The 24,593-nt window shown below is 44.7% G+C and overlaps 1 protein-coding gene across 1 annotated transcript in view; it reads right to left on the bottom strand.

The window, feature by feature from the left end:
* Positions 1-3,026: 3,026 nt before the first annotated feature.
* Positions 3,027-24,593, bottom strand: part of LOC126984985 (afadin-like) — a 96,419-nt gene continuing 74,852 nt past the window's right edge. The window contains exons 4-9 of the mRNA XM_050839215.1: positions 18,577-18,704; positions 16,861-17,044; positions 14,249-14,388; positions 13,433-13,576; positions 11,517-11,628; positions 3,027-3,055 (exon numbers count right to left, since the gene is read on the bottom strand). Of these exons, the coding sequence (XP_050695172.1) occupies positions 3,027-3,055; positions 11,517-11,628; positions 13,433-13,576; positions 14,249-14,388; positions 16,861-17,044; positions 18,577-18,704 (737 nt within the window). The remainder of the gene's footprint in view (positions 3,056-11,516; positions 11,629-13,432; positions 13,577-14,248; positions 14,389-16,860; positions 17,045-18,576; positions 18,705-24,593) is intronic.

The following is a 24,593-nucleotide window of genomic DNA, read 5'->3' as shown; positions in this document are numbered from 1 at the left end:
ACAGCGAGGATGGCTTAAGGATTGGAGCATGACAGCGGGAATGGCTTAATACGTCTAACTAAAGAGAAGGCGCTGTGAAAATATGACTACCACAGTGAGGATGGCTTATGGATCGGAGCATGGGAGCGGGAATGTTGTTTTTTTTACAACAAAGGAGACAGCTCAAGGGCACACACAAAAAAGGAAACAATAATAAAAAAAAAAGCCCGCTACTCACTGCTCCTAAAAAAAAAGAATCAAAAGAGAAGGCGCTGTGAAAATATGATCATCACAGCGCGTATGATATAAAATAGAAGTAAATACAAAGAGTGCTGGGAGAACATGACGACCACCGCAAAGGCTGTATAGATATGACAGCCACAGCGGGTACGATATAAAGACAAGACTACATACAGAGAGGCTGTGAGTACATGACGACCACGGGGAGAATGGCATCAAGATTAAACCGACACAGCGATTTTTTTTTTTTTTTTTTTACAGCAAAAGGAGACAGCACAAGAGCACCAAAAAAAAGGAAACAATAAAAAAAAAAAAAACGCTACTCGCTGCTCCTGTGATGAATCCGAGGAGGTGGCCGAAAGAGCAGTTAATTACGTGAGAAGAAGTGTCCTGATGAGTGTAAAAACATGACTAACACAGCGATAGTGACGTAGTGTTTCAACTAACACAAAAAGACCAGCGTAAATTATACCCAGCACACCCTCGTAAGGATACACCCAGCACAGCAGCTTCAGGACGCACTTAGCACGGGAGGAAGAACAAAAAAATACACCCGTTGGAGATACGGAGGGCGTAAATCCACGACCATATTCACGACCACAAAGAGACGTTCTGAAACCGAGAGAAAGGAGGCGAGTGAATGATTTTATGTCCAGCCGCGTGATGACTGATCGAGCGAGGGGCTGCCGTCGGGGCTGCGGGTGCGGTGGGTGTCGGGGGAGTGTCGAGAAGGGCGTCGGGGGTTCCATGGACTGACAAACGCGTCACGTCACGCCGCCGGTACCTACCGCCCGCCGCCGGTACCTACCTCCCGCCGCCGCTACCTTCCGCCCGCCGTCGCCGCCCGCGTCCTGCCTCGCCCAGCACCGGCCGCTCACAGACACAGAGGTTCACAAAGACACCACGACCACTGCCTCTGTACTGGCTTGATTTGTCATCGATCATCTTAGACTCATAAAATATGTCAGGAAAGTATTCAAGGCATTCGTGAACCAGCAATGCCATCGTTTTTCTTTTTCTTTTTGCCAGTCTCGTGACCAAGCTGGTATTGGTTTCAGCTGGAAGTCCCGCCTCCCGGGTGTATGGCTGTGAGGTTTCAGCCGAACCCAAAGATCCGTCACTTGTGAGCTCCGATCTCTGCCGGGGAGGGCACTGGTTGACGATCGCGAGCCTATCGCGTGATCAGACCATGGTGAATCATGGTGCACTACAATGGATATACACGCACTCCCTTGATCTTGGTCTATGAATGTCAACCAAACAATACAGACGAGCGGCCATTGTAGCGAGACGTGATTCAGCACCACGGGGAAGGGAGTTGAGTCAATCGCCTGGTCTCAGGATGTCCTTTGCAGGAGTTGTTGTTGTTTTGACGCTTGCGGCGGAATCTGTGTTGGACTGGGCTGGGCGGATGGTCCTTTCTGCAGTGTGACCACTTCCCCTGGGTGGGCAACGCAGGGCTTGCCCCCAAGCCGGGCGAAACTGCCCATCTCAGGGATATGGCTAATGTGCCCGTAGATTAAGGATGTCGGCGTCACGCTACAAGGAGCGAAAGAAACATGGAAATGCAGGCAACAGTAAGTCTATTTTGCCTCATTACGAGGTTGCCCGCTCCGGTGATTCAAACTGTTCGACAGCTACTTGGTGCCCGCAGAGCAAATTAAAGCACTTCAGTATTCACTTTACTCCTGACGCAACGAATTGACGGTCGATATGATTTTTAAAGGAATTGATAGTATTCGCATTTACTACTTCTGAGAAGATTGTTCCAATGGTCTTCACCGGACGTCTCCTATGACCCTGACAACGGCGTGACCTTGGAAAGCATTTCCTTCCGTTGACCGCGACGGTAACGAGCGCCAAAAGTTTGTCGCCGCCGGGTCGTCAAGCGAAGAAGGAGTCTTCAGTGAGCGTCTCCCGTGACCCTAACAGCTACATATGGCCTTGGCTAAGTACTAAGCAGCTCTTCCGTTCAGCCCACATGTAGGCAACTTGTGGTTCTCCTGACGAGTCTGTCGCCGCCCTGCCAGGAAGCGCAGGTGAGAGCAAAGTCTCCGCCAAATACATGTTTACCTTCACGTCTGGAAGCTTTGCAGAGACGGACGACCCACGTTTTTGCCCGTCTTGATAGCGTGTCTGAACGAGCAAAGATGCCTGCTTACAACCCGCCCCGTCTGGAAACCTGACAGACAGGAGTGTAAGGGCGGAGCTTTGCATCCTGATCGTATATTTAGGCGAACAACGACGATGCTAACCACGCGCCCGTCTGGAAACTTTTCCGCGGGGATAAGTTGGTGTCTAGCGCTGATCCTGTATCTGAGGGAGTGACATCCGCATTTGCCTCCGCGGCCAAGGACTCAGGAGGTCCTCGACATCGCCTCGAGTCCCGGCGAGTGTCTGGAGGGCGTGGGGCTTGCAAGGACGCCCCCACCACCACCACCATCACCACCACCAACACCTACACCAACACCATCAACGACAACAACGACACAACAACTTTTAAGGGAGCATTCTGAGATATGTCACTATTATATATTATTTCACCTTACTATTTGTTTATAGATTTGTTCTTACTGACACATCTCGCTCACCCACACAGTCCGAGAGGTTTCAGTTGACCGGAGAGTATCGTAGCTTACATTAGTGCACGTTATTTGTTCATCACACACACACACACACACACACACACACGCACACACAGAAGCAGTAAGTAGCGGGCTTTTTTTTTTTTTCATTATTTTCTTTTCTTTTTACGCCCTTGAACTGTCTCCTCTGCTGTAAAACACACACACACACACACCGGTAGCTTAGTGGTTAAAGCTCTGCGCTCCCAGGCCTGGCAGACGGAGGTTCAAGTCCCCCTCAGGGCGGGATTTTTCCGCTGACAAGGAGTGGTTACTGTCCCCACTTGACCAAAGGGAATGAGGAGTGTGGGTGTGAAGGTCCCGGCAGTACCCAGAGATCGACTATAATGAGCCTTGATCAAATCGGGAGGGTACTTGCTGGTGATGAGTCCAGCTAATGATCAGGCCGTGGTGATTTACACACACACAGAGATACAGGATTTGGCTTGAGGGAGCTTTAAAATATTCAGTCCCGTATTTCAGCTTCTTTTTCTTTTCATTAATATTTCATTTAGACGACTTCTAGAAAAAGCTTATATTTTTTTGTTTATTTATTCATTAATTTTCTTTTACTGAAGCCTCTCGCTCCCTACCAGTGTAAATATATGTTAAGTATGATCGTAACGAATTATAAAGATTTTTTTTTTCTCGAATTTCCACACTTTCACTTTTTTACACTTAACCGCTCAATACATCCTATCAAAAATACAAATAATTCGTTACATTCACTATTGTCACTCTCTCAGGACTATCTATCTCTTTTTAAAGTGCAATCTCTCGCTATGCTAATTATAAATTCCTCGTTTCAGTACTTTTTCAATTTATTTCCTTAAGTTTCACGGCACATTCATTCCCCAAAAACATGTATTACAGCAACAAGGAAATCAGTATTTTTCACTCTCTAGGGACAGGGTTTTTTTTATCTCTTTTTTAACTTGCAATGTCTCGCTACGCATAATAATAAATACTTCAGCACTATATCATTCTATTTCTTTACGTTTCACCGCTCAAAGTCACGCCCTAAACATGGATTTTGTATTTTTATGGGAAACGAAGTCTACGTATTTTTCTACTGAGGATTTTTTTATCATTTCAACGTCTTGCCTCTTTAGCCCTTTTTCACTTTATTTTCGTTCGACCTTTCATTCACACTCTAAACATGTATTACAACAAGTGCTTAGTTTGTCATTTTTTCACCCATTCTCTTTTTCTCTTCCTTTCCCCACCGTTGCCAAATCGTTGTCCTCAGACCACCGTATTAACCGTTTTACACTATTATTGCCCAAAGACATAAGGAATTAACGACTGTAACGGTAACTATTAATGAATCTCGTTACTGGGGTGCAGGAGAGTTTTTGGCTCGGAAATCGGTATGTAAAAGAGGTTGAGAAGGACCATCTGGCGCCTCTGCCCTTTCACGCGGGAGTGTGTGTGTGTGTGTGTGTGTGTGTGTCTGATTGTCGTACTCACCCGCTTATATTTCCAGACTTCCTACTCCAAATCTCTTCTGGGCTCCAATAACGAAACTCATTCATAGTTATCGTTAAAAGAGTTAGATTCTGATGTGTCTTGGCAATAGTAAGGCGTCAGAAACCGGTAAATAATATGCTCTGAGTACGATAATCTGGCAACGGTGGTGTGACGTCATATTATTTTCTTTCCTTCGCTCCTTGCACACTTGGAGGGAGACGAACGGCTGAGATATGACGCTCAAAATGATGGTGACGTCAACACATTCGCTTAGTTAACGCTCGAAAGACGATTTTTCTCTTTTTTAACTTGTAATATATCGTCATGCATATCAATAATTATATCTTCGTCTTTATATAGCCTCGTTTTAACACCTTTTTTATCGGCCTCGCAGAAGCCGATCAACAGATTGTCCATCTTCTTAGTGTTGTTGTTGTTGTTGTTCTCTTCAAGTTGTTTTCCTGGCTTACCCATGCATTGTAGACATGACATTGTATAATAACATTTGTTAGCCCTGATGAACCCTACAACATGGCATTATAGTTTTTTTTTTTTTTTTTACGTCTTGGCCTGTGGCGCCGGTAGGCCTTCATAGTAGGGCCTGATGGTCGGCCCCAGCCCGTTGTGGCGCAGGCAAGTGTTTAGTTATAGTGGCGCCATCTTTACTTTTCAGCCTTTTCCCTTTTAAACCCCTAGTTGCATAATATAAATTGTTGGGGGGGTGTTGGAGGGTCATGCGACGCCGATCTAGCTCAGTTTTTGTGCTATTAACACTTGTTTGTTTACTGTCTTTTCTTTACGTTTCATCGCTCATACACTTCATTTTCCACCCCTTCTCTTTGCCCGTCCCCTTTCGTTGCGTTTTCAGAGTGAAGTTATATAATTCTCCCTCCGCTCTTTTCATATATGGAGGGAGACTAATGGCTGAAAAATGACGCTGTGATGTAAACTGATGATGATGCCGGCACATTCAGTTAACTCTCTCCTCCCTCCCATTCCCTCCCTCCCTCCAGCCGCTCCGTGCTGTGGGGGCGTCGGAAGGGTCAACAGCCCCGCGGCAACACCAGCAGCACCACCGGCCACCTCGCGCCTTTGTCCTGCCGTGGGAAGCTGGGACTCGTTACCGCCAGCCTGAGCCTCCTCATGGCACACTGGGCGATAATGCTTTCCCCTCTCTCTCTCTCTCTCTCTCTCTCTCTCTCTCTCTCTTCGTCTGTCCGTTACTCAAGTAGCCTACCTCATAAACTCATAAATTATCCTATACTCACCACCTTGGAGATTTTTTTTCATCTTCATACCCTTTCATGGATCTCAACAACAACAATGATAATAACAATAATAATAATAACAATAATAATAACTGAAAAGCTTTGGGAACACTACGATATCAACTGACTGGAGGATCAATGAAATAAATGTATACTGATAAGTTAAGGCGATCATATGAATATTAAATAAAGACTTCCATTTCTCCGTTGCTATACGAGCGGGAAGACTAAATTTACCACGCACTTATTCCTCCTTATCACTTATTCTTTGGTCCGTCTCCTAATAGTGAAGGAAAAGCGGAAAACAAACAAGAGAAAAGATAACTTCCCCTTAACTGTCACTGTGCGGGGGCGGATAAGCCACAATTAAGTGTCCCAACAAATCGTTTCTCAACACATCGCTTGTCCACCCACCAGCACATTGGGGGACGGGGGTAAGTAAGTCCATGTTTTTAAACGTATCGGGCTCCTATTACGACTTTTCCAAGGCCACAGAGAAGATTAACTGGGTTTTCATGGGTGATTTTCCAGTTCAGGGTCCGGAGGTCGTGTAAAACTAACACAAGTATCACAAAACAGTCCATGAAAAGCCTAGCAACTTCTACGTGAGGCTTTTCAAACAGGCGGACCGAGGTGCCGATACGTTTTTTAAGGGTCATATTCTTAAACACGACGGCGCACAAGCACATACATTTAACATGATTTTTGTAGTAGTTTAGGGCATTTCCAGGGGTAGTTTACACAAGCACATACATTTGACACGATTTTTGTAGTAGTTTTGAGCATTTCCAGGGGTAGTTGGATGATCCCAATGGTAGTTTGACGCTTCTTCTGTACCATGAACCTAAAAAACTACTCATTAGAACTTGGTTGATCTCCTTTTTGGCCTCTGAAAGTAGGTGATATGAGAGGTGGAAGCGTCTGAGAATATGGACTTCAAGAATACGGGGTGTAAACTATCAAGCTCCCGTATACCCTCCAACCTTGCCCTGACGCTCCCCTACGCCAGGACAAGACCCGTGACCATGCCCCCTTCCTCCCCCTCCCACACACACACACACACACACTCCTGTCAGGCTCCTCTGCTCTAACCACTTCTTGTCCTGACACTGTTGCTAACACTTCGAGGTTTACACACACATATTTGATAGGGTTTTCGTAGAGGTTGTATTGGCATTTCCATGGGTAGCCTTATGAGTCTTGTGATAGTTTGACAAGCTCATTCTGCCTTTTGAATGTAGAAAAACAATCAAAAGAACCCGACTTATCTCCTTTGTGGGCTTTGGATATATTTATTAAGAGCCGAAAGCGTTTGAGAATACAGGTCTAAAACTGCAAACTTGATATTCTCTCTCTCTCTCTCTCTCTCTCTCTCTCTCTCTCTCTCTCTCATACATTCCATCACGCTTACAAATCAATAGTTACGATCGAGTACGCATTAATATTTCGCTAAGAGCCGATCAATGCCCATAAACAGCATAATAACAATAGCAATGCTGAAATTATGCAGTAAGTGTTTTTATAAGGGTAGAGTGTATAGATTTCTTCCATAAGACAGTAGGGTATAGGAGAGTTCCTTTTAATTTCCCTCAATCCTAAGTAATTCCTGGAAAGTTAGAGAAAAAATAACTCGGCACCAAAGCGGCCTTGACTGACTGTATGGTTGACTGGGTGACTGACTGGTTGATAGTGACTGGTTAACTAAGTGACTGGTTGACTAAGTGACTGGTTGACTGACTGACTGACTGGTTGATTAAGTGACTGGTTGACTAAGTGACTGGTTGACTAAGTGACTGGTTGACTAAGTGACTGGTTGACTAAGTGACTGGTTGACTGACTGACTGACTGGTTGATTAAGTGACTGGTTGACTAAGTGACTGGTTGACTGACTGACTGGTTGATTAAGTGACTGGTTGACTTACTGACTGGTTGACTAAATGACTGGTTGACTTACTGACTGGTTGACTAACTGGCTACTTTTTCATGAGCTTCCAGTCTCCTTCCTTCGATTTCCTCCCTCTCGTCTTCCTCCACCAACACCACTCCTTCCTCCATCACCACTCCACTTCTACCTCCACCGCTACCGACCTTCCTGCTTACCTACCTCCCTATTAACCTAACTAAAGGTCGAGGGAAGCATTATACTCAAGGTCCTGGATCCCTTATCTCTCCCTTCCCCTTTCTTTCTGCATCCTTTTAGTAAACCTTCATAACATAACTGCTGGATGGGCAACACAACAGAGGTCCACAACTTTCCACTGTTCCTACACTTTGTCCATCCACCCTCTCCTTCTCCCATTCTCCCCTCCCTTCCCACAACACAACAGTCCTCTCCCTCTCCCTCTCTCACCCTCCTCTCCCTTCCCACAACATTCTTCTCCCTCTCTCACCCTCCCACCTTTTCCTACAACACAAGAGTACTCCCCACTCCCTCTCCCATCCTATTCTTTCCCATAACACAAGTCCTTCACTTCTCTCTCTCTCCCTTCTCACAACACAAGTCCTCTCCCTCTTCTCTCCCTCTCACCATCCCCTCCCTTCACACAACACAACACTCCATCTCCTCTCTCTCACCCTCTCCCACACTCTCCTTCCTTCCCTCAAATGATTCACTAACTCTGTACTGCAAAACTTTAGAGTTCAAATATTTAACTAACAACTAAGATTGTCTCCCACATTTTGCTATTTCTACATTTAGTGATTAAGTACTGCATCACTTACAATTTGAAATATCTAGCTTGTTCCAAATATACATCCGCTAAATGCAGACTCATTCTTAATTCTGGCTCAATATTTCATGTCCTTAAGTTCAAGGAGTAAGTCGCTAAACTTTATGTTCACTAAATTCTCCCTTTTGCTCCTAGCCTATGCTCTCGTATGCTATTTATGCTTCAATGTCTTCACTTCGACACAAGCACCTTTGATGAGCATATTATTATTTACTACTGGCAGTGGATTAGCCTTGGATTTTCTTTTGTTAACAGTAAGTGGATCTGTGTGCTTTCAAGGAGGAGCAATGATTCAGCAAGCTATTATTGTATCCTCGCTATTTTATTCCCGAGCTGCCTCCTTTACTGTTAAAAAAGATCAAGGGCAGAATAAAAATAAAGTAAGAAAGCCCACAAGACAGTAATAGAAGCAACACAGCAGCGGACCACGAGAGGCTGGCGACGGTCACTTAGAGGAGAGGCAAGCGTGTCCGGGAGTGACAAATCAAATGCGCATAATCAATGCCCCACGAAGCCAGAGGAAGCCAGTCAGGTATGTGGCCTTAATCCTCCTTCCTTCCTACCTCCCCCGGTCATGGCCTTTACCCTTCCATAGAGGCCAACAGATATAAAAAGCACCAACTGAGGAATTAATTTGTATTGATTTATTTTTACCCTCTTTATTTATAGACCCTCTCCTCCACTTCTATTCTTAGCTGTAACAGTAACCTTTGCTCTTTTTGACTGTGTGTATTTCAGATCTCTGTGAAGGAGACAGACAAAAATAGATAGAGATAAAAACTGCATCCCTTATCTCTATTTTTATCCATTCACACCCAAACTTCTATTTTTTTCTTCAACAACTACTCTTATATCTTCCTCCCTTTCACAGGTAACCTCTATAATGATCTTTCTACTGTATTTCCTCTTTCCTATGACTTCAACTCTTTCAAAAGGAGAGTAACAAGACAACACCAGAAAAAAAATTATACTCATTTTGGGTTCCAATGCCTTTGTAAAAGTTGTATTATTGCAGGCTTTTTCTTATTTTCTGTTCACCCCTTGAACTGTCTCTTTTACCACAATGAAACCCACATCTACCTACCACATTCAAACACACACACACACACACACACACACACACACACACACAGGTCCTGGCAGTACCCATAGATCGACGATAAAGAGAACTTGCTCATGTCGGGAGGGTACCTGCTGGCAATTACAAGTCCAACACGTGATCAGGCTGTGGTGAATTACGCACACACAAATACACCTCATGTGAACAAAAGGTCATGAATACAAATTAAAGATTAATTAGATGTGGCAATAATGTCAAGAAATTTAGTTTTACACATAAAACTTGTTTAGAACAAATTGCATGAGGAGGTGAAGCAGACAAAGACAATTCACGACTTTGAAGCCAAGCTGGATAAAACTAGACATGGAGACAGGATAACACAAGACTGACTCAAATCCTGTCTACAATCAATCAATCAATGGGGGCATACACTGTGTGGCGCATCGCCTCGCCCAAAGTACGACACCAACCCAAGGGTCTCCCCAGGCGAGTCTCCATGCAGGCCCCCTTCCCAACCCAAGTACCTCCTGGCAGGATCTATCGACTTGCTCAAGTCACAAACTCCATGGGCATCCCCTTAGCCTCCTCCACTCAGGATTGTCTCTTACAGAGACAACCCAATGAGCAGGATCAGCTTCAGGGTAACGTGCCATGTGCCCATATAGCCAGAGTTGGCTTTGACGGACTATGCAGGCAATATATGTCGAATCAGCCTCATGGAGTAGTCACCGGTTTGACACAGTCATTCCAGCGATATCCCATGATTCTGCGTAGACATTTATTACCAAAAGCATCAATCCGCCTCTCCAAGTCCCCATTTAGTATCCATGTCTCACAACCAAAAAGTAAGACAGGGAGCACAAGGGACTTGAAGATCCGGATTTGTCCTTCTGCACAGGTATCAAAAACGCCATATACTCATGTTGAGCGAGTCCATAACACCATGGGCCAGGTCAATCCACCGTAAGACTTCCTGGCGAGACTCACCGTTGTTATGAACTACGCTACCAAGATACGTGAAACTTTCTGAAATCTCAACATCCTCGCCACACGCATGAACAGACTACTGTTTCATCTAGCAAGCCTCCAAACACCTGTACCTTGGTCTTGGCCCAGGAGACCTAAAGTCCCAAAGGCTTCGCCTCCTTGTGCAGTGCCTCGAGACTCATCATCAAAACCTCCAGTGACTCCACCAGGATTACTGCATCATCGGCAAAAATAATGTCAGTGACCCTGGTATTGCCAATGGATGCTCTGCAATGACTCTGGTCCACAGCTCTGCCCAATATTCAGTGATGGGGCGAGGACACAGCCCTGCCTCACTCCAGCATTCACGGGAAAGAAGCTGGACAAGCCCCCCCACACTTCACAGCACTCTCTGTCCCAGAATACAGGCCAGTTAGCAAACCAATAGTCCTCACAGGAATCCCACGGAGCTGCAGAAGATCCCAGAGTGCCTCGCGATGCACTGAGTCAAACGCCTTCTTGAAATTGACATAGGTAGCTTCAGTAGCTTGCTGCAAATTCACATCAGCAAAAGGTGGGCAAGCACCTTGCCTGGCACACTGAGCAGTGTAATACCACAGTAGCTGTTGCAGTCCTGTCAGTCCCCTATCCCTTTCCAGATTGGGATGACCAACCCCCCCTTCCAGTCAGGAGGAATGGTACCGGACTGCCATATGGCATTCAAGACCACATGCAACTCGCGGATCATGGCCTCGCCTCCAGCTTTGAGCAGCTCTGCACTGATGTTACAGGTGCCAGGTGCCTTTCCACCCCTCAACTTTGCCACAGCCTCTCTGACCTCAGCCAGAGAGGGTGGGCTTTCGTCGATGGGTGGATCAGCACTCACCACCTGCAACTGGAAGCTGCCCACATGGAGGGTCCGCTGTGTACAGCTGCTCAAAGTACTCAGCCCAACGAGCCCTCCGCCCATCCATGTCCAATACAAGGCAGCCATCAGCTGTTCGGATAGCATTCGGATAGTTGCTACAGCAACTAGGTAGGTAAATACAACAAGGCAAACACACACACGCCATACACACAGTCTGCTTACTTCGTTCAACCCACCAAGGGAGTTCCAAGAAACAAACACCAATACAACTAAGGCAAGAAAACAATTTCTCCACACCAGCCCTCAACTCACCTCTGGATGGCGGGTGGTTCATGAGGATGGCCAGGGGACACTCGTCGTCGTCCAGGATGTACTCCTTCTGGGGGACATGGCCCATATAGCCGTCATCATTGCCTATCACAGTCTGCAGGGGAGAGGAGTGGCATCATAAGTCTTGGTTTAGAAAGCAATGCATGAAGGTGCTTATTATATTCACAGCAACACAACTCATCAGCTGAGCAGCGGGCTACATCCTGTGCACAGACATTTTGCTAATATTTCAGCTACAAAACTTTCATACCATTCTTGAGGTTCATCAGAGTAGTGCAGAAAACTCATAGAAACCCACACAGTCGAGGGATAGCTTTATTGCCTGAATAAGTCAGTTGGATCCCTGGCCATGGAATATTATATGCCCCCCCACCCCACCCCGAAACTTAGGTGAGTTTATCATATGTTTCCAAATGAGCAAGAAGCTCTTCACATTTATATCAATACATCTATTGTTTGCACAAAAGGATGCTTGATCTCAGGGGCACAAAGAAAGTTCAAATTAATTTTATCTAACACTCAAACACCTATAGAGGTTTAAAACATGTTAGATGCTGACAGTATAACTAAAAGCCTGACTTTACAAATTAATCTATTCCAGACAGGAGATTTAGATTCAGTGAAGCCAGCAATAAGCAACAAGAAAACATTACAACATTGCAAACATTATTATTTACTGAACATGTAAGGAACAGGTAACCAGCTCATTCCTGAAAGTTTAGCAACCAATCACCATTTTCATATTGAGGTCATGTCGCATTTCAAAAAGGAGGTCAAGAAGAAATATAAGACCAACCAACAAGGCCAGGACAATTTAAGGTACTAAGACCATAAAAACAAAAACTTAAGAGACTAGAAATCAAGATGCACAGAAAATTTCCAGCATCAGCACTTACCCCTGGCAGCCTTGTATCTGTGTGGCAAAAACAACCTTGTGTGCTACTTCTCTACTAAGCAGGCGTGATGGACACCAGCCATGCATCTATTATTATCAGAGTTATGTAACTTTAAATGCTCCTCCAACATTCATAATCACACTCATCCTTCACAATCCCATTACTCAGCATCCCGTTACGCCTCCCTCCTTAATCTTTATTACATTTGCAAGGAGCAGTGACGAGGCACTTTTTGCGTCTTTTTGCGTCCCTCACTTCGCTTCACCATTTACACAACTTGTCACACCACGATACGATATTTTTTGCTGATCTGAGTGATCCCTTTGAGTGGAGTATTCCATTCATCCTCCACCAACCACCGTGACATTGCTAGCACGCCTGTACTGCTCCTTTAACCATTTAACCATCCACCATCCACTGCCATGGCCAAAGTCACCTAATTCTCAGGCCAGCCACAACACATTCACACAAATGCCTGACATCCTCTCTTTGTGTGTGCCTGTCTTTATGCATCTAGACAGGGATGTGACTCTAGAATAAGTGATCACTCCACACAACAGTATCTTCAGTATCCACCACCATGAACTGAAGCACACACACACACACACACACACTTAGCCAGCACAGACAAACCAGCACTGCCAGACCCATTTACAAGCACTACTTGCAATCACTTGTGTGCTGTTTGCAGAAACTCTTTAGTCTTTATCGTTTTAGGAAACACTGAATCTTATAATATCTGATATTTTGAAGATACTCTAACGAACATATATAAATAAAGGAAGACAGGAAGGGCTACATTCATCATTTTCACCAGCCTTTAATAGTTCACATCCACAACAGATACCTTTCCCAATATCATCCACCTCTCTCTAAACTCTAAAGGGAGGGTGAATTACAGCGCTCCAAGACATAGTGCTGCTTAGGCCCTCAAGAAAAGGCTTGGCAAACCCCACAAAAGGTTCAGCAATCACTAATGCCTGGCCTCCTCTCTGCACCCACCTGCAGGAGACAGTAGTTGGTTGGGTCCTCCTTGTACAGACCATACTTGTCCAGCATTTCTGAGACAACGTTGAGGGCCGTGTCTCGCACTGACAGCAACAGAGTCTTGTAAGGCACATCTGGTCGAAGAGATTCTCCATAAATCTGCAAAGCAAGGCCCAGAGTTACCCTGAGGACTGGCTGGTAAGTAAGGAATTTAGACAAGATTTGTAATAGCTGATAGCCACTGTAAATTCCAATGCTGAATCATTGCACTAAGATTTCAAGCAGAGATATGTAAAGTTTATCTAAGTGATGAGATCCACTGCCATTCAGAAAGATTAGGCCCAGATTACCATGAAATGGTAATGTTCTTTTACAAAGGAAAGACAGATTATTGTTCTGTTTATCACACTCAGCTGAAGTTAACAGAAAGTTCTTGAGAGTGATTATTTCTGAGTATTACTCAGCCTAATAAGAGCAACATCTGGTCCAGTTTACCATTTTAACCCAATCCAATAAAACACAAACAGTTACTGTGCAAATCTGCAGAGTTGTAGCATATATAAAGGACTTAACCAAAGCTTATATTTTCCTGTCTTTGTAGCTGCTCTTATCTTTGTATCAGCTCTTATCTTGTTTTGTGCTCCAACAGTTTCTTCCTGTGAATCATTCCAAGAGTCAATCTATAAATTAGAGAAGCTAACTTCTTTACATCCCTACAACACCTGGGTTTCTTAGTTTGCACTCAGGCCTTTTGTTCTTCTGAGGGTCATCACAAGGTGGACAAGACATGGAGTCTGCAAACTAATCTCATGAAGGAGAGCCGCCACCCACCTTGAGAGTGCCGCCAGTGTCTGGCCCTCCATCTTTACTCCTGAACTGCTGCAGCTTCTTCTCGAGCTTCTGTGCCCGCCTGCGTCTCATCACCGCCTCAGGATTGCTGATGCTGCGTGTGAAACTGGTCTCCGGGAGCTCTGCAAAGGAAGGAAGGTAAATGTGGTGCCCAAAGGTGGTAAGGATGAACCAAGTCTGTGTGTCTTGGTGGGGATATCACCATATTGAGGCATGAGTGACAAGAACAAGGATAACCTATGACCACAAAAGTCTACTAGGAATTCAAGTCAACAGAAAAGGTAGTCAAGAATCTTTGGAAACATAATGGATAGATTTTATAGAGAACATTGTTGGTTCAGTACAGGGATTAGCAAGGATTACTTTGAATTTACACTACATAATTATTTCAATGCTGGATATATCATTCCTTATATGTGAGGCCTTCTCTAGTTCCTCTGTCAGCTCCATTCTGCATAATCTCCCTCCTGCCACACTGTATACTCCTTCAAACCCTACTTAGTGTCATTTCCTGTCTCCCGTTAACACAACCTTAAACCTGGCGCTCTCTATAAACTATCTCCTGCCCTTCTTACTGCCTCTTAAGGCCTCCACTCCACTCACTGTTCCCAAGTCATACTGTCATACTATAAAAACTCCTTATCCCTCTTTGTATCATTCTAAGATCACTCTACAAACTCTTTCTTCTCCTTCTTAGTATCTCTTCACGCCTCCCCTTCACACAGCTTCCTTCACGCCACCCTCTAGAAATCACCTCCTGCCCTTCGTACTGTTTCTTAATCCCTCCACTCTGCTCACTGTTCCCAAATCACTTCTCTAATAATTTTTTCTTATCCTTTTTACTGTCTCCTCCTACCTCCCCTCCACACAGCCTCCCTCTATGACCTCCCTCCTGCCCTGCTCACTGTTTCATAATGCCTCCCTTCTACTCATTGTTCCCATGTCACTCCAAACAATTCTTATCCTTCTGAGTGTCTCTTCCTGCCACCTCTCCACACAGCCTCCCTAATGCTGCCCTCTTAAGCACACCTCCTTGAGTTCTTAGTGTCTCTTAACGCCTCTATTCCTCACTGCCTCCTTCATTCTGCCCTCAAAACACTACCTCCTGGCATTTTAATATTGTATCTCTATATGCCTAAGCCTGTACAGTCTTTTCTCACACACACTCATAGCCTCTTCAGCTCCCACCATACCTGTGTAAAGTTTCTCCGCCACTTCCTACCTCCACTTTACAGTGTCCTTCATAAAACTCTCTAACAACTCCTACTAATAGCTCCTGCCTCCATTCTATAGCCTACAGCATAACCCTCCAATGTTTCCCCCTTGTTACCCTTCCTCCAACACAACCAGCACAATCATTTCCAGTCATCTTACTTAGTCTCTCCTTCCTATACAACCACCACAAAAGTTTTCCTTGCCTTATCTGTTATAGTCTCCTTCCTGCCCCTTCAGCATATTCTCAAGTCCTTGACAGTTACTCTTTTCAGTAAACATGACTAGCTCTCTCATCTATGGTAAGACTATCAGCCCTACACAGCCTAATTACCAGCCCTTTCTTAGTCTCTGCCCTGCCTCTTCAACACAGTCTCAAGTTCTTAACAGTTTCCCTTTTCAGCAATCATGACTAGCTCTCCCATCTGTGTCAAGACTCTCTACCCCATACAGAGCCTTATTGCCAGCCCTGCAGACTTCCCCAGACCTCTCAGTCATGTATATACAGATTTCTCTCCCTCTCCACTTGTTTTGAAAGGCTCCATACAGATAAGGTGTTTCTCTATTCTGCTTGATCCTTCACAGCCTTTGTTAACCTGGTAGCAGCGACGGGCCAAATTTGTGGCTTTACTGTGTAGCAGCGACGGGCCAAATTTGTGCCACAATATAAACCCCCAAAAAAAGATGATACATAATCTGATCACAAATGCTTTGATATATATTATGAAATGGTTTGTGTGAGGGGTGATTTTTTCTAATTTTTCTCGCTTAGAGGGACCATTAAGAAACATGATCCCCGCTGCTACCGGGTTAAGCTGCAGGATTCACAGGGCATTCCGCATTCGGCACAATCATATCAAAAGTTTTCTTTGGTCTAACTCTCCTACCTCTGCCCTCAACTACTTCTCTCACCCTTCTCACTACACTACCCTCATCCATCTTCTCTACATCCTTAAGTCAGACCCCGTCTATCCCCTCACACCACAACACCAATACACTCAAGACCTGCCTTACTCCTTAGAGCCTTATGCAAGATCTAGATCCTTTCTGGCCTGCCATTGAGGGATGAAACGCACATCCTCCTAACCATCCTCATCTCTCTATGCCTAACACTCACATGATCAAACCTTTGGGGCTCTTGTTAGGATGTTTTTTTGAGGCCAGAGAAGCTACATCAGGTTGTTATGTGTGTTTTCCCATTCATGGCACAGAAGCCTTGCAAAACTACCACCAGGGTCATGAATCCACCCATGGAAACCCCAACAACTTCTGTGAGAGCCTTTTGAAATAGATGGACAAGGCTTTGAAGGATATAATAATGCAGACCTAAGCCTATGCAGTCTCTCTCCACCCACTCTAGGGCCCTTCAGCCCCCAGCATACCTGTGTAAAGTTTCTCCGCCACTGAGCTGTCATTCTCATTGGCCTCGTTAGCGCGTCGCAGCTTCTCCTGCTTCTTGAGTTCCTTTTTCTCACGCTTGGAGAGTTTGCGCTGGAAAGGCTGCTCCTTGGACGGCACGGGTGTGGTGGGGTGCGGCGGCAGGGTGTGCACCAAGGAGTGGTTGCTCTGTAAGGTATCACAGACGTTAGCCTGCAGGAGGCCAGTTAGTTCACGAAGGGCAACTCAAAATCCCAAGCATTTATGTTATTTGAGAAGTAACTATACACAAGATTGTTTCTTCTCACACTAGGAACACAAGATTTCCAAATATTGAACACTATTTTCACATTTCTGGCCCTGTTTCCAACCAGGCAGGGTTCATAGCCACAAAGGCCCTGAGCCCATTCTGATGAGTTAGAGTTTGATGTGACATATCAGTGTTATGATGATTCATTGTTCATGGGCCTCTCAAGGTAACTATATAGTACTGGCCACTCTAAGAGGGTAGGTAAATTATGGTATGAGAATAACAGGGAAAAGAAGGAGGATTGAATATGAACAGGATTGGAAAAGGCAAAATCAGGATTCTCTATAAGGAAAAGTATAATAAAACCAAATCTATCTCTATATGAACATCTGTTAATAGACCATAACATTCAAAAGTAGAAGAGTTGATGCAGTAAGTGATCTATGGTATTAAATCCTGGACCTCTTTAACAGAAAATGCATTGAATATTAAATCTATCTCAACCTGAAAACATGTTAATATCCTAAAACATTACCAAACTACATAAAAAATTATATTGCCTTGGATCCTTCCCTCCGGTTGGCCTTGAGAGAGGAGAGACAGTAAGTTTTTTGTCCTCACTAATGCTCCCATTACTGCTCTGCCTCAACTAATGATGATGAAGTTACTAGGATGGTATAATTCACCCATGGCCTTGATCATGAGCAGGGCTCATCATCGCCAGCAAGTATCCTCCCGACCTAAGCAAGCTCGAACCTCCGCCTACCACACCATGAAGTGTAGCAGCACAGAGCTCTACCACTGAGATACCAGAGTGGTGTGTGTTTTTGTGTATGTGTGTGTGTGTGTGTGTGTGTGTGTGTGTGTGTGTGTGAGATTCACCATGGCATGATCACATGCTGGATTCGTGACTGCCAACCAGAACCCTTCTGAGGAGAGCCTTGGAGCTCGTTAGCTGATCTATGGGCACTCTGGGACCTTTACACACCACACACTCCATTCTTTTTGCCCAAGGGGGGACAGTAACCACTCCATGTTAGCGGAAAATTCTTTTGGCTGAGCAGGACTCAAACGTCTGCCTAACAGGGCAAAGCCTTAGTTCACTGCACCATGGGAGTGATGTGTGTGTTTTTATCTAGTTCAAATTTGCCAAGATATGATATACACAGGAACACAGGGAAATGATACAGGTAAAGACACACATAAAGACATACACACACACAGAATGAGAGGAGAAAAAAGACTGAGGCGGAAGCATAAGGAGGCCAAACATGAGATTAGACAAGAAACAGAGACAAACAGAATTAGACACAGACACAACTAAAACAAATATGTAAAACAGACAACCAATTAGGCAAAACAAGATATACACAAAGCAGACATGACAACAGAAAGCAGTGAGAAGGAGTGAAGGGCAAGGCCATACACATAAACAAAGGACGCCATGCATACAGAGTCCTTGGATCCTTACTTCATGCAAGAAGCCAGTGCTGCTGTAGAGGTCCATCCTGCGCAGGAGAAAGCGGCCCTCACGATCATCCTTATTCCAGTTGAGCTGCACCAAGAGCGGCTTCTCGTCCTCTGACAGCCGGCGCTCATCTGCAAGGACCAGACAGTGTTAGGGCCATGGTATGAACATAAGAGAAAGAGTTGCAAGAGGCTGACAGACCTATGCAAGGCAGCTCCTGTAAACTTAACCCCACCTAAATTCACTATCCATGGACTTATCCAACCTCTTCTTGAATGTATTTATTGTATTGGCACTCACAACATGACTGCCCAGCCTGCTCCACTCATCCACCACTCTATTAGTAAACCAATATTTGCTTATGTCCATGTTGAATCAGAATTTATCCATTTGTTCATGCTAAGTGTCCTACCCAGCTCTCTTAGTGCCAGAACCTTATCAACATCACCCTTTTTTTAACCCGGTAGCTGCGGAGACCATGTTTCTTAAAGGCCCCTCTAAGCGAGAAAAATGAGAAAAAATCATCACTCACACAAACCATTTCATAATATATATCAACGCATTTGTGATCAGCTTATGCATCATCTATTTTGGGGGGTTTATATCATGGCAAAAAGTTGGCCCGTCGCTGCTGCACGGGAAAGCCACACATTTGGCCCGTCGCTGCTACCAGGTTAAAGCCCTTCATGTTAGCTGTTAAGGACAAGGTGGTGGAGGTGGGTGTAAGGAAGCAGCAAATGAAAAGGTGACAAAATAGAAAGTGTACCTATGTGGAAGTGAAGGAAGGCAGAAATGGAGGAGGGATAAAAGGGGACAAAATAGAAAGTGTACCTATGTGGAAGTGAAGGAAGGTAGAAATGGAGGAGGGATGAGATGTAAAAGGGATAGAAGAGAAAGTGAAAGAAACTGAAAGAAAAAAGACATGGAAGATAGTGAAGGAAGTAAGAAATGGGGGATAAGGATAAGATGTAGAGGGGATACAAAGGAAATAAATGAAGATAAAGAAATAAAAAAAAATAAAAAGGAAGGATGGGAATGGGAAGGAAGGAATGACAAGAAAGAAAAAGAAACAAGAAATAAAAAAAAATAAAGGAAGGGGATAAGAAGGATGAATAAAAGAAAAAACTATGCCGTCACCTTTCGCTCTTACTAATGAACAAGGTGGGCATATGAAACATTAAAGAAGAAAAAGAAGAAAAGCATAAACACAAAAGACTAGTGTATGGCAGACAGCATATGGTTAGTCTGCCCCCCGAGGAGTCACGCGGGGCTTCACGGCTAAAACAACACCTCAGGCAGTAATTAGTGGACTTTAGGATGGTATTCTTAGACAACCCTGGCTCTCACATCAACAATTTCCAAAGACCAAAACGGAGATCAGTCGGGCTCTAATGAGTGTTTTTGTAGATTCATGATACAGAAGAAGGGTCAAACTACTACCAGAGTTATTAAACTACCCCTGGAAAGGCCCATAACTCCTATGAAAGCCTTGTCAAATGTGTGCTTGGGCGAGGAAGTGTTTAACAATCCGGCCATTAAACCTACAGAGGTGTGAAAAAAAGGGAACTTGCCTTCAAACACACACACACAGGGGCTTGACATACGCAAACATACCGCCCTGTCTGACGCAATTTACGTGAAAACTGAAAATAAACTACCGCAGTGAGACGAACAAGGTATTTCACGGCCATGCTCAAGCCTAACACGCTATTGCCTAGAGAGAACGTACAAGATTTTACATTTTCATCATGGTTTATTTGCTTGTTATATGTAAGTAACTCAGGGTTGATAACTGATACGCCTCCTTCAGGTCAACAGACAAGCCTCGCCTCCACCTACCCCGCACCCACCTGCCCTAAGCGCTTTCCTTACCTTAAGACGCATTTGATATTAAATTTTCGTTCTTCGTTTCGTGTCTGAACTTCCTAAATTTACCGAGAGTTGATGACTTACACATCTTCATATAATATTTAAAGGGTATTTTTCGCCCTTGAATCGTAGTATGAAAGCGTATATGGTATTTGGAGGTAAGGTTAAGTAAGGTAAAGTTGCGGGCGTATGCTATAGCTGCGCATGGCCTTGGTACTCATCTCCATCGCATTGACCCTTGAGCCTAAAGTGGGAAGAACTCATCACTCGGGACACAGGGCCAGTGTGACATCCGGGTTATAACACCATACCTTCCACACGTTTCCCCAGGTACCCATTTATCGAGCCGCCCGAAAAGGAGGATGAAAAGCTGGATGAGCATAGCGCCATACCCGGACCCGCGGATTCGTAGCTAGGCACGTTACCCACTGCACCAAGGAGGTAGCGGAGGTAAACTACACATTTACCTTTCCTTCAGGCCAAAAGACAGCACGAGCCTTGCCTCTGCCTCTGCCTGCCTCTCCTCCGCACCTCCATGACTGATTATGGTGATTACGACCCGCGGCAACATGCGATTCTCGGCTCCTCGCTGTCGGTGGTTCATTGCTTCCCTCAAGTTCCCTGAGACGCTTACACTCGCTTCCTGCAGGCCACCAGACCACGAACCTCGCCTCTATCCCTGCTTTACCTTGTAGACACACTCAACATGCACGGTTTCTAATAGACGTTCTTAGATGTGACCCGCTTGCACGATGACACATGCTTCCTGCAGGCCACCAGACCACGAGCCTCGCCTCTATCCCTGCTTTACCTTGTAGACACACTCAACATGCACGGTTTCTAATAGACGTTCTTAGATGTGACCCGCTTGCACGATGACACATGCTTCCTGCAGGCCACCAGACCACGAGCCTTGCCTTTACCTGTCTGCCTGCCCTCCGCGTCACCCTCATGGCAAGATGTCAATTCTAAGATTATTCCCGCTAGATTAACATGCAATTCCGCCGGATCTAGCGGAAAATCCGTTAAAATGGCATCACTGAATTATACGCAGACACACCAACAGCAACACAACAGCCTACCACAGAGTATATAATAGCCCCTGCCTCTGCCTGTCTGACCCCCGCACCTTCTTAACCTCAGACATGACACACTGTAAACACAGATCCTTATTAATTAACTGGGTATATACGCTGACACGCTACCGGAGAGTGTATTAAGCCCTTCCTCTACCGGTCCACGTAAACAAGACACACTAAAGACTAAACACACAAAGTTCACCTTCTTCACATCTTCACATGGTATAAACGCTGGAGCTCTAACACACCAGAGAGCATAGTATAGAGAGAATAGAGAGATTATATGAGTATACTGAGCCCTACCTCTGCCTCTACGCAATAACAAGCCACACTAAACACACAAAGTCCACCTTATTCACATGGTATAAACGCTGACGCACTAACACACCAGAAAGCGTAGAGAGTAAAGAGCGTATAGTAAGCCCTCCCTCTGCCGCCTAACCCCCTCGCCTCCTCGCTGATATGGTAATAGTGTCCAGGAGCAACAGGCGGCTCGGGGCCCCTCGCTGCGCCTCGCTGTCGGCGGCGCGCTGCCTCCCCGCCCTCAAGTCTTGCCACCTGGCGCGGGCCGGAAGGTGAGCGGTGGGGGGCCGCGCTCCCCTCGCTCAGCCTTCCTGACTTTAGTTCCTTGTCTATTTTGCTTAATTTGGTTTGTTGATGTTTTCTCTGTGGGTGTTTTATCTTGTTTTCTTTATTTTCTTTGCTTGTTTTATTATTACCTTTCTACTGTCTCGTTCGTTCCCTTTCTTGTCATGTAGAAGGAAGGAAGGAAGGAAGGAAGGAAAAAAGGAAGAAAGAAAGACAAGAAGGAAGAATGGAAGAAAGGAAAGAATGAAGGAAGGAAAAAAGGAAGGTAGGAAGAAGAAAGAACGCACGAATGAATGAAACAAAGACGGAGAGCAAAAAAAATAAAGGAACGGAGGTAGAAAAGCAGAAAGCGTGGAAAAAGGAAGAAAGAAAGAAAAAGACAAATAAAATAAACAAGCAAGAAGGAAGAAGAAAGGAGTATAGGTAACAACGAATCACAGCCATTATCAACCCCCCCCCCCCCCCCACCACCACCACCACCACCACTCCCTGACACACACTGAGGCCAGGAAGGGAAAGAGGAAGGAATGCGTGAGGGCCGCCCTGGGGGACTAAGCCGCCCTTCCGGATCAGAGAGAAAACGAGGTGATTGATGTGAGCGTTACAAGTATGTGGGTCATTCACGTAATAATCGTTCAACATATGGAGAGCGCGTTAAAGATAGACAGATAGATAGACAGAAATATAGACACACACCAACAGGAAGATACATACATAAATAGATTAATACCGATGTAAGTAAGACGCTAGACAAAAATAAGCAGATAAATGGATAGGATAAATAATAGATAGATAGATAGAAAGTAGGAGGAGGAATATATAAAAGTAAAAACTCATTCATCGACTAAATATGAAGCAAACCAAAAAAATAGTAAATAGAATAGGAAAATACAACAGCAAGACTCATTTATCATCAAAACATCAACTAAATAGACAAAGAATAAGAGGAAGCATATCAGTAGAAATATACAAGTGTTTATGAAGAATATACACTCAATACAGTTTTAAAAGTCTTGAGAGGCGTGTCTTGTAACCTACTGAAGAAGGAGGAGGAGGAGTTGGAGGAGGAGGAGGAGGAGGAGGAAGTGCAAGAACAATAGAAAGACAGAAGTGTTTATGAAGAATCTACACTCAATACAGTTTTAAAAGTCTTGAGAGGCGTGTCTTGTAACCTATTGAAGGAGGAGGAGGAGGAGTTGGAGGAGGAGGAGGAGGATGAGGATGAGGAGGAAGAAGAACTGGAACAGGATCAAGCAGATTTTTCCTTCCTCCCACTCTTAGTTTAATCTGAATCATCGCTGAGGGCGTGACATCCGGCGCTGGTCGTGAAAGGTAAACGCAGGTATGAATCAGCTATTGTGTCATTAACGTTATCTCTCTCTCTCTCTCTCTCTCTCTCTCTCTCTCTCTCTCTCTCTCTCTCTCTCTCTCTCTCTCTCTCAAATATTTGTAGTCATTTAGATAAGAATGGACTGAAATATCTGTTATCTGCATTATTTTTTTTAACTATAAACTCGAGGATTCTCTCTCTCTCTCTCTCTCTCTCTCTCTCTCTCTCTCTCTCTCTCTCTCTCTCTCTCTCTCTCTCTCTCTCTCTCTCTCTCTCTCTCTCTCTCTCTTACTTACTTACTCATTCACTAACTCACATATCCCTCTCAAACCTTCTTTCCATAACAAACTATCTCTCCCTCCCTCCCTCGCTCCCTCCCGCACAACACTCAGACTCACATCTAACTATTCACTACACGACTAAGCCCATGATTCAGCCTTTAACACTGAGCTCCTAAGAACATGAGAAGGTAAAAAAAATTAAGTCTGCAATGCTTCCGTCAGATCGCGCAAACCTAACACCCTATAATAACCTGACCTTTTATGAATTTATCTGAGCTTTTCTTTTTTTTTTCCTTTTTTTTCCTCTTGCTGAGAGTGTGTGTGTGTGTGTGTGTGTGTGTGTGTGTGTGTGTGTGTGTGTGTGTGTGTGTGTGTGTGTGTGTGTGTGTGTGTGTGTTCTATTCATCTTTCGGGACTTAATGCAACTCACCAGCTTAGAAATATATATACAAAAAATAGCGAGGTAGTTTTTTTTTTTCCTTATATATGTGTGAGTAAGTGTACCGCTGCGTCATTTCAACTTCTCTCTCTCCCTCTCTCCCCCCCTTCTTTCTCTCTCCTATCTCCCTTTCAACCCCTCTCCCTCTTTTTCTCTTATCTCCCTTTCAACCCCTCTCCCTCTTTTTCTCTTTTATCCTCCTTTCAACCCCTCTCCCTCTTTTCCTCTTTTATCCTCCCTTTCAACCTCTCTCCCTCTTTTTCTCTTATCTACCTTTCAACCTCTCTCCCTCTTTTTCTCTTTTATCCTTCTTTCAACCCCTCTCCCTCTTTTTCTCTTTTAATCTCCTTTCAACCCCTCTCCCTCTTTCTCTGATCTTCCTTTTTACCTCTTTCTCCCTCTTTCTCTCCTTCAACCTATGCAATAAGCCGATC

Source organism: Eriocheir sinensis, chromosome 58 (assembly GCF_024679095.1).
Source record: "Eriocheir sinensis breed Jianghai 21 chromosome 58, ASM2467909v1, whole genome shotgun sequence".
Classification (NCBI taxonomy): domain Eukaryota; kingdom Metazoa; phylum Arthropoda; class Malacostraca; order Decapoda; family Varunidae; genus Eriocheir; species Eriocheir sinensis.
The sequence above is the reverse complement of the archived record's forward strand: the minus strand, read 5'-3'. Positions and strand labels throughout refer to the sequence as shown.